Source organism: Euwallacea fornicatus, chromosome 20, assembly GCF_040115645.1.
Source record: "Euwallacea fornicatus isolate EFF26 chromosome 20, ASM4011564v1, whole genome shotgun sequence".
NCBI lineage: Eukaryota > Metazoa > Arthropoda > Insecta > Coleoptera > Curculionidae > Euwallacea > Euwallacea fornicatus.
In genome coordinates this window covers 3,064,824-3,075,418 of record NC_089560.1, presented here as the reverse complement: position 1 = coordinate 3,075,418, position 10,595 = coordinate 3,064,824, and the positions used below count along the sequence as shown (strand labels likewise).

General features: G+C 36.0%; 1 protein-coding gene across 3 annotated transcripts; it reads left to right on the top strand.

The window, feature by feature from the left end:
* The first annotated feature begins 396 nt into the window (after positions 1-396).
* Ube3a (ubiquitin protein ligase E3A) lies at positions 397-9,941 on the top strand. 3 transcript variants are annotated; one of them, XM_066293855.1, is made up of 13 exons: positions 397-749; positions 4,246-4,405; positions 4,457-4,688; positions 5,782-5,967; positions 6,434-6,733; positions 6,790-7,028; positions 7,085-7,352; positions 7,823-8,019; positions 8,456-8,684; positions 8,741-8,862; positions 9,005-9,172; positions 9,231-9,386; positions 9,441-9,941. In XM_066293855.1, the coding sequence occupies exons 1-13, from the start codon at positions 709-711 to the stop codon at positions 9,777-9,779; spliced, it is 2,637 nt and encodes an 878-aa protein (XP_066149952.1). In that variant the 5' UTR covers positions 397-708; the 3' UTR covers positions 9,780-9,941. The 3 variants fall into 3 exon arrangements, with proteins under 3 accessions (XP_066149952.1, XP_066149951.1, XP_066149953.1); XM_066293854.1 differs by having other exon boundaries at positions 398-749; positions 7,811-8,019; XM_066293856.1 differs by lacking the exons at positions 397-749; positions 4,246-4,405; positions 4,457-4,688 and adding an exon at positions 5,061-5,268 and having other exon boundaries at positions 7,811-8,019.
* Positions 9,942-10,595: the final 654 nt, after the last annotated feature.

The following is a 10,595-nucleotide window of genomic DNA, read 5'->3' as shown; positions in this document are numbered from 1 at the left end:
AAGTTGATAGGCTAATTTCTAAAATCAATTTAAAACTATTAATATAATTAAATTGTTTTATTGAAGTTTTGGACAATAGTGTCAATCTTGTTATGTTACTGTATAAAACTGAATATGTACCGTATGTATGTGTATGCCTCATTTTAAAGGTTGTGACCCATAGATGGCATCGTTGTTGTTTGTAGCGACAATGAATTTGTCATTTCACTGTTAGAAGGGTCTCGATTGTATAGAAACATATGAGAGGGGTAATGAAATTTTTGGCGACGTTGATTGGACAAGAAATTTTCCACACACATTTGATTGGACAAAATATTCATTCGTCCTCTTACATGTTTTTTTTTTTAGAATAGAACCCCAAGAGAGCAGCTGACGCTTTGACATTTTCCATAATTCATTTGTCAGATATTCATCGACGTGCTCCGTGCTTCTCTTCCTCCCAGAATAATAAAAAAAAACAAACAATTTAAAGTCCTAAAAATAGTTGAAAAGTAAAATTTATAATCATTTTGCCAAAGTTGCAAATCATCTTCATTCAAATTGGCACTTTACGAATCGAGTCATACTCACAATACCTCAAAAAACAAGGGTGTCGAATTTCCAGCTTTAATGCTAAATTTGGGGATATTTGAAGAGGTCGACAGACATTGATGTTTTCACCGCCTTCATTGCACCTTAGTTCTTTTGATTTCTTGCTAAACAAGTTCTATGAACTCGGAGGATAATTCTACTGTAGGCGAAGCTTCAAGGTAAGTTTCAACTCTATGCTAGAATCTCATCCCATGCTGCTTCCACCGTTCAAACATTTTACCAGTTCTAAGTTGATTTCACAGAAAATTTTGAGTTTGATGTTGATTGTAATTAGATGTAAGGCTATCACTGTTGAAAACTTAAAGATATTAATGGAATCATACTGAAACATTTTTACTTTTAATATGAAATATAGAGTCCATAAAGTTCTATGGGCCTTCAGTGCCACATGCTCTTCAATAAAGTGAGCTAACATTCCCTTCTGCTCGAAAGAGCATACTTCTTTCTAGGTAAGCTAAGTTTCAAAAGCTTTTTTATATATATTCATAGTTCACACTTGACTTTTGAGATATTTATGACGAATGCCCTCCACTTGCTTTTAATATCCCCAAGTCTTGCTGCTATGGAATTAAATTACACTAAATCTCACAAGTAGTAAATTTTACTTTGACATCAGCAAATAGAAATAAATAATTCAGATCCATAGCAACCAAAGGAAGTTTGACCATTAATATTAGTTAATATTCAAAATTTATTATTTAAATATTTTGGTGATATATTATTTGTCAAACAAAAAGTAGAATATGCAATAACAGTAATCAGTTTTATTCTTCGTGATACTTAATATAATATCATTTTTGAATGGCCATTTTCTGACTTTTCATCAAAAACAGCTACCTAATTTTTTTGTCAATAAATCAAGCTTGATAACATTAAGAAGTTATCAAATCAAAATTAACACAAAGAGGATGTTAGATTATAATTGACAAAAGCTTCATTTTTTGATACATTTTTCTCACTTGCCTGTAGGTAATTTTCATTATTTAGTGATGGAAAATGTTAAAGGAAGGAAGGAGGGTAAGGGAGAGGGATAATGTCTTTATAGTAACTTGGAATTGGGATCTTAAAAACCGTTTTAGTTAAGAACATAGATATTATATAGTTTCCAAATTGATTAGCGAGGGAATAGCTGGGAAAATATGTTACAATATAGATGTTCACAGTTATTTGACATACCTATTTCGTAGATTTTATGAGTTTTAAATTTAAATTAAATCTTTATACTCTGCTTTGATGCATAAGTAGTGGAGGTTTGCACAAGAGAAACTCACATTTCTTTTGTTTTAACAAAATTATTATTGAGGCCACTAATAAACTATGTAGCCCAAAAAACAATAGACTTTTTTGCATATTTAATATTGCCCCATTAAACTGTAAAAGGTATGGGTCATCCAGGATAAATACAAATGCACGTCATAACGCTGAAATTAAAGGATTAAGTATGATTAATTTAGAATTTCTTATACAATATGTAATTTGTAAAATTGAATAAAAATGAAACATCATACTTCTTTGATATACATTCAATGGTAACAAAGGGGCGTTGTTGTTTACCCGTTGAAAATGACATGTATCGGATTTTATACTGGACGACCTATAGATACAAAGTATACAGGTTTCATCAATGCAAGTGGAAATATAGGGATTGTACAAGTGGGAGGAGGTCTACATAAGGTTTAACCTTACGCGAATTTCTCCGATAAAAACCAATGAAACGGGTTGCGAGGCAAACGTGTGTGAAGTCAGTCCGGTATTACCAGATCTCTCACCGTTTCAGAATTTTCGCTAATATAAATTCTAGCGATGAACTTATCTTTTTTTAAATTTATTTACATTTTTGTTTTTGCTTTGGTATTTGAAAAATTTTCTATCGCCGCAAGGTTAGCGCAATTGATGGTAATCCAGACATCGAAATGGAGCCGTCGGCCAGGCTGACACTGCCCATGTCAACTGCTAACTTGGTAACTTACTACGTTGGTCTTTGACGGAGGCATTTTAGACCTTACGCGGTCCTTTTCCCACGTAGGTAATTTCTATGTTTCCTTATGAAGTGGTGATACATTACTGACCTGTATTTTGCGACAATCATATGGCTGATCTCTTTCAAAGGCGCTCCCATCAGTTTCCCTTTTGGTAGCCCTACATGTGTAGTTATGGAGTACTCGTATATCGGAAGATTCGCTCCCAATCTACGATCATATAAAAATTCATTCTTTTGGAAAACATGGATGAACACGGGTACAATCGAAATTTTTAAAAGCTCCATAAAAATAATTTTTGAAAATTAGTTCTGTTTTTTTTTTCAGCGTAGAGGTCCAAAGTTGCAAACACAACTTTTTCATTTCACCGTGCTTGTTTTTTAGGCAACAAAATGCGTTAATTATAACATTCGCTATCATTAAATGGCATGTTAACATTCCGATATTTTAGAAATCATTTTATGTAAGTTACTACGTCTTACAAACAATTAAATGAAAAAAATAATAAGTTAGAAATAATGGTAAGAACATACAACATAAATAATTGTAAGTGAATCGATGAAATGAGCATTGCTCTACTGAAAACATGGGGAGTTAAAGTTGTCATACTCTTTTACTTCATCAGCGTATTGCCACGTATAAAAATCTTCGCTACCAACAACTTCGTTAAAAATCATAAGATTTTATTCAGTTTTTGGGATTTAGAGTATGACTTGATGGTGTAATGAAGAGCATGGGTACCAGTTTGAATATATCTTGTACTTTATTAGATATTCTTATCTGAACCAACCAAAATTGGTGCTTGAACTATTCCATAAGAGTAACTTTGTTACTACTTGCTGCTACACAGCAATACTGTTCTTATGGTTCAATTACCATTTTGGTTCAGTCAAACCTATCTTGAGACAACTGGGCGTAAGTACCAAGTTATTAATGTGCTGTGAACTGTAGCTACAGGCTAATTCCCAGAGAAATGTTGCAATAGGTCTTGGGTATTGGTTAGATTTATGGTTTCTATGGAGATTAGCTTAATAGTAAGAGTCACGAACTTCACGCAATCAAAAACTGGGAAAAATCTGTGATGCTAAAACGGAAATATTAAGATTCGTGCATCTTATCTCGAAAAGTAGCCGTTTGCGTTCTTGCCCCACTTGATATGAAATTTTACTCTATGCGTAGGTTCTAAAAATTTATTTACCTAACAAGTATTGAAGGTGGAACTGTACAGAAGCGGTCAGCAGTCCAATGCGGTAAAGACATTTTACTGCATGGTCGTAGGAAAGAAGGAATGCAGGGTATATTTTTGTGAAATAAGGGGCTTTAGTGTATGCAAGAGTGTAATGTGTTTTCCTGTTGTCTTTTTTTCAAATGAACTGGAGTCGATTTTACCTAAGAACCTCCGTTATGTGACGAAATATATGTCGAAATCGCTATAGCTAATGTTGTGAAAGCGCATCCTTTAAGCAGAATAACCTGTATATAGAAACATGTAATATTCCAAATACCATGCAAAGGAAAAGAGCTGTGTGAAGCACGTTTTTTAAACTCGAATTCTCACTGAGACTGCATCCAAGTAAATTAATGGATGATCAATTGATTTACATGCACGCAGTCACCGTTACGGTATCTTTCTATTTTTGTTGATGTGAACTAGAAAGTTATCCATTTCATATAGCAAACTCGAGGCCTCGTCTAGTGCCAAAGAACCGACCAACATCGAAGACGACATGAAAAGGGCAGCTGCAAAGAAACTTATAGAAAGATATTTCTACCAATTAACCGAAGGCTGTGGAAATCCTAATTGTACGAATAAGGACTGTGCTTCAAGTGGAGAGGTAATCTGTGATAATCCAATCAAACAGTGCTTTAAAAAAAGTTTTGAACAGTTTCAGCCTATGACCCCAAACGCTGCGGCCGGGCGTGCACTGAAGTTATTTTCACAAGAGGCCAAATTATGCGAAACTCATCCTAGTAAAGTTGCTAAAATTAACTTACTAGACACACCAACTGCGAACGATGCCCGATCTGAAGAGCTTTTTGGTAATGTTCCATCCAATGACAATGTAGTTTCGCAGTCTAGTAAAGACTCTGGAAAGGGGGGTGTGAAGTATAACAGTGGTAAGTGGGATTTATGTTGTTTTTTTTTTGTGTTTGATTACATGATTTGGCAACGAAACATAGGTATTTAAAAAATGCCCTTGTGTATATACCAATACATAGTGATTCAGTCTATTTTTAATTAGCAGTCTGAACGGTCGATGCCGTCGGAGTTTATTTATCAAAAAAATATAAATTCGTACCTGCAAAATTTCAAGTGAGAAATTTCTGATCATGTGCTTTTCTATAAATACTGAAAGTTGATTCCAAAAGTTGTTTTGCATATTTACCATTGAGAACTTGTCTATTTCTGTTGAGACTCGTCTTTCCCCTTCTACGCACAGAACTTCCCATTTTAAGCAAAATTTAACAGACCCTTGATTTGGTCAATAATAATGATAATAACAATTAAACCACCTCTTCGCTGATTGAGCGAGGGCTGTCTTAAATATTAATAAACAAAAAACAAAGGTTTGGCGGCCTGCCACATTTTGGAGGTGCATGGTGTATACAACTTTTAAAACACGTTCGACATCAGGCAATGACTTGTAGTCTTGTACCTTTGTGAACATGTTCAGGAGAAGATGCAAATATTTTGGGGGTAAATATCGTCATGTGTGCCTGCTTTTTCAGTTAGGTTTGTCCTTTAAAAAGTATCCGCTTGTGGTTTTTAATATTTGTGCACTTTGGGATTTTTTTGCTTTCCTTTAGGTTTATTTACTTACCTTTATGTACCAAATTGGACAAATGAGGTTAATTGCTTCTGAGGAAAAATTTTATTTCAAAAACAAATAAGCTCCTTCATGCGGTTTAAGCGCGATTTTTATCCCATGGACTCAACCATGTAATCTACCATTAATTCCTTCGCATTCCAGATACTGACGTCCAAATGAACTCAAAGTTCTTTTTGTCTACCGAGTTCATTAAGATAATTTTTGTGTTGATTTTAAATAATTCATAATGTCCATTGAGCTAAAACTCCATTACCACTTAAGATTTCCTTTCAATTCTCATTCTCATTCAGCGGCAAAATTCCAATGCAGTCCCGTACAAGAAAGCGCCACTTTCCGCAATTTCCTAAATAACTATCTAATAGTGTTTTATTCTATTTCAGCTCCTGTGCCCACCTTCTTGACCGAACAAGCATTGTATGATATAATTGATGAGTGTGAGACAAACGAAAGCTATTCGCCTCTTATTCGATCTTTGGGAGAAATATTCAGTAGCATTGAAAACTTGTCGAAAAGCTTTCCGCAAGAACGAGTCTCATCTTCTAGTTCACCTAGCATAGAAAGCCCAGGTGAGGCTCCCTTTAGCTGTTGTTTGGTGGGAAAGGGGCCCTGTGATGACGGCCCTGAATAGCTTCAATAATAAAGGGTGTGGCATGGGAATCGAGTGTTTTTGAAATAATCGTAGAATCGTTAGTTTTGAAAATATAATTTATTTCATATTATAACTGCATGATCGAAAACAGCATTTTAATGAGCCAAAGAATGTAATGTCTGTTAAAGCACAACTCCTCCATTGTAAACGGTCGAGTATTGCTCATTCTAAAAAAACACTTGGTCCTGCGCTGCATCCTGTACTTTCCGATGGCAATCACGATCTTACTTGCCACACCCTAGAAAAAAACGATTGAAATGAATTTAACATGCACGGGCATGAACTATAGTGCCTTTTCCTAGCAAACCCTGGCTTTCGGAGACATATGGGACAACATCTTTTTATCGCTTACAAAGAGGGTTGTGAGAAACTATGCATTTTAGATGACGTCAAATGCTTAAACAAAGAGCAACTGCGTCTTCTTGAAGGTGAAATGGACAAAGACGAAGACTGTTCTGCTGAAACTAGTACGTCCGGGGTGCCTCATGTGGATTTGCCTTCAGTTAAAAGGGCATATACGGCCCTTTTTAAGCTGAAAACATCAATCTTCGAAAATGCTTTAGTTAATGCTCTGGTAACGTTAGCAGGCAACCTCCAAATGGAGTTACCTACGAGGAAAAAAAATGATAACCACTACGATATTGTTAACGTTTTACTTATAGTTTTTGAGATTCCTGCCTTAGGTTTGTATGAAGGCTTAACTTGCAGGATCATGCGCTATGGGTTTCTTATATTTTAGGATCTGGGGATTTTTTAGAGACCGCCTTACCGGCGATTTGCAGAGCTTCTCAGTGGCTACCAGTAGAGGTTCAGGCCACTCTAGCTAGAACGTGGGCAGGTCCCGGTCGGTCTTCTATTCGAAACATATTGGAAAATCTGCAACAGCTGATCTCCTTAAGAGTTATTGTCACCCCATTTCACAGGGACTTTTTTGTCCAAGATGAGAACGTTATTACATCTGCAACCAAGCTAATGAAGGTGTGGATCACGTCGGTTAAGATTAAACCGTGAATTTTTTTAAAATGCAATTTCAGATAGTCTATTATGCTAACTTGCTTGCCGGGGTGCTGGAATCTCCCTCTTTGAGGAATGTGGACGATATGGGCGATTCGCTGGACGAATCGTTTCTGGCAGTGAAATTGAATAAAAGTATAGCGCCAGAGGACGCTTTGGCCAAGGTATTGGGCGTTCATATTTTGGATTGTCGGAAGCCCCATTTACCTTATTCGGAGTTCTACAACGAGCCCCTCAGTGATATGGTGGAAATGGATCGGGATTTTGCCAACTTTAAAAGCGAATTAGGTACCAACCGAATATGAAATTTATTTTGGTTTACGTTTGAGATTTTTAGTGTTTACGCAGAAGTAGATTTTCAATATAAAGTATGTAATAAAATTATAAAACGGAAATTTATGAGAAGTTCTGCTTTTCAGTCATTTTACTGGGTGCAGTTGATTCCTACAGATCGACAATGAAATGGGGATAAACTCTAATATATAAATGCAAAAATTGAGCAACAAATGAGATTTGGTGTGAAATTTTATTATTTACTTGATATTCATGTTTTTTGATTCTGCATAGACGCTAAAATTCTCGAACTTAGATGATTTAAGTACGATTCTCGTTGTTAGTTTCTTTAATCCAGTGTGGGCTTATAGTGTTTTATTCCCCATTCCGGCTTTACTAATGGGTTTTTAGTGGCTAACTTTGATATTCTTTCCAGCAATTTCTACGACACTAACTCTAAGTATTCCATACAGGTATCTTTTCAGGCAAGTTCAGTTTTATGAACTATCCCTTTATATTGACACCAGCAACGAAAACTATGGGGCTCTATTTTGATAACCGTATTAGAATGTATTCTGAGCGAAGAATCAGCATTTTGCAAGCGGTTACCGGACAGCCTTCCAATCCTTACTTAAGGCTTAAGGTTAGAAGGGACAATATTATTGATGACGCTTTAGTTGAGGTGAGTTTGGTGTTGCGTTTTTACCCACACAAAGAACATAGGATGTATGTAAAGTAGATCGTACCCCAGAGATGAATGAGACATAAGATGTGTAACATGAGATTTTTAGTGGTGCTCCTTGGTATACTGCCCGAAGACTTATTACACACATCAATTAAATTTAAACGAATGCCGCAAAAAGCAGCGTCCTTGAGAGGAACGTACGTGATTGCTGCTCTGGAATATTTCTCCAAACAGTATCAATGCATATCTGTCATGCATCTCTTGGTGTGTGATCGAGCTAATACGTCCGCGTCATGTGCAAAACAAGATTCACATATTGTTCTGAATCGAATATTTATTTGAACCAGTAGATCATTATATACAGAGTGATTCAACCCTATTACCTACCTTCTCGGCGGAATACCAGTTAAGTAAAAACATTTCTTTACTGCAGCTCGAAATGATATCAATGGAAAATCCTAACGACCTTAAAAAACAATTGGTGGTGGAATTTGAGGGCGAGCAGGGTATAGATGAGGGAGGCGTGTCTAAGGAATTTTTCCAACTAGTCATTGAAGAGATTTTCAATCCTGATTATGCGATGTTCACCGTGCAAAACGAGACACAGACTGTTTGGTTCAACCCCACTAGTTTCGAGAGCACCGCTCAATTTACTCTTATAGGTGATAAAATCAAAGTAGTTTTCGAAAAGTACTTTTCTTACAGATTTGTCTTTTAGGAATTGTGTTGGGCCTAGCAATATATAACAACATAATCTTGGCCGTTAATTTTCCAATGGTATTATATAGAAAGTTAATGGGGAGACAAGGGTCGTTCGAAGATCTTGTAGACTGGAATCCTGTAAGTGCCAAAAATCTAGGTAACTTTATCACGCGGACAAATTCCGTAGAAACGGAAATTATGTTCCAGATGAAGTTGTCAGCAGTTTGATATATTGTAACGATTACATATTCAGTATACAACGATTTATTCGTTTTTTTAGGTATTATATAATAGTCTAAAACAAATGTTAGAATATACTGGGGCAGACTTAGACGAAGTGTTCATGCAAACTTTTAGAATAAGTTACCAAGACGTGTTCGGGACCATAATTAATTACGACCTAAAAGATAAGGGGGAAAAAATACCTGTAACACAAGAGAATAAATATGTAAGTTGCAGTTTCCTTGCTTATCCGGGAAACAGTTTTACTGGACAGTTATTTTTAGGAATTTGTGGATTTATATGCAGATTTTCTGCTCAACAAGGCGGTTGAAAAACAGTTCCGCGCCTTTTATAAAGGCTTCCAAATGGTCGTGGATGAATCTCCTTTGGACCAGTTATTCCGTCCCGAAGAAATCGAGCTGCTGATTTGCGGTAGCAAGGTTGGAAGTATTTCTTTTCCCTGGGAGAATTTACATTTTAACATTTTTCCCCAGAACTTCGACTTCGATGAACTGGAGAATTCCACAGAATACGACGGAGGTTATACGAACGACTCGCAAGTCATCAAAGATTTCTGGTCAGAGGTGCACGCTCTCTCGATGGAGGACAAGAGGAAACTGTTGCAGTTTACTACAGGTTCCGATCGTGTTCCCATAGGAGGTTTAAGCCGATTAAAATTGGTTATTGCGCGGAATGGGCCTGATTCCGACCGATTACCAACCGCTCATACATGTTTTAATGTGCTGCTCTTACCGGAATACTCGTCCAGGGAGAAATTGAAAGACCGACTCGTCAAGGCCATAAATTACTCCAAAGGTTTCGGCATGCTGTAAATTTGGAGTGGAAAGAAATTGTGCCGCCGCTTTGTGATGATTTTCTAGTGTAGCCTAAGATGTGAACGTTACTAATCGTAATATTACTGTGTAAAGTAAGTACCTATTTCGATCAATTCTGTACATTTTACGCAATAAAATTTCTTTTTATTAGAAAAAAAAGTATATTTTCTGAAGCCTCACATTCTCTTTGTTGACTGCATACGTATGAATAGCGTTATACAAACAAATAAAATAGTTTCTTTAAGTAGGAAAAGTATTATTTATGATATGGGTGTGTAGATGACAAGATTTTGGAGATACAGATTTGTTTTATCCCACGACGCTCAATTTGTCTATTTACGCACAAGTGGCGACACAAAAAATGTACTGAGTTCTTGAGGAAGACTATAGATCCTCAAACACAAATAATTTTTAAATTACATATACACTTATCAGAAAAAAATCTTGATACAGTACCTTCCTTCCTTGAAAGGTGCAAAACTGAAATTCAGTTGGAAAATTTCCTTTTAGAAGTAGATATTTAGCTTCTGATAGTTCATCAACTAATCAATTTACTGCATTCGCATAAGAAACATTTGGTATCAGGAACACAAAAGTTTGAGGAGGTACATTTAGCCTCTGTTAATTCTTGAAAAAATCAATTTGCTGCATTCACTTACGAAATTTAACATTTGGTATCAGGAACACAAAAGTTCGAGGAGGTACATTTAGTCTCTGTTAATTCTTGAAAAAGTCAATTTGCTGCATTCACTTATGAAATTTAACATTTGGTATCAGGAACACAAAAGTTCGAGGAGGTACATTTAGTCTCTG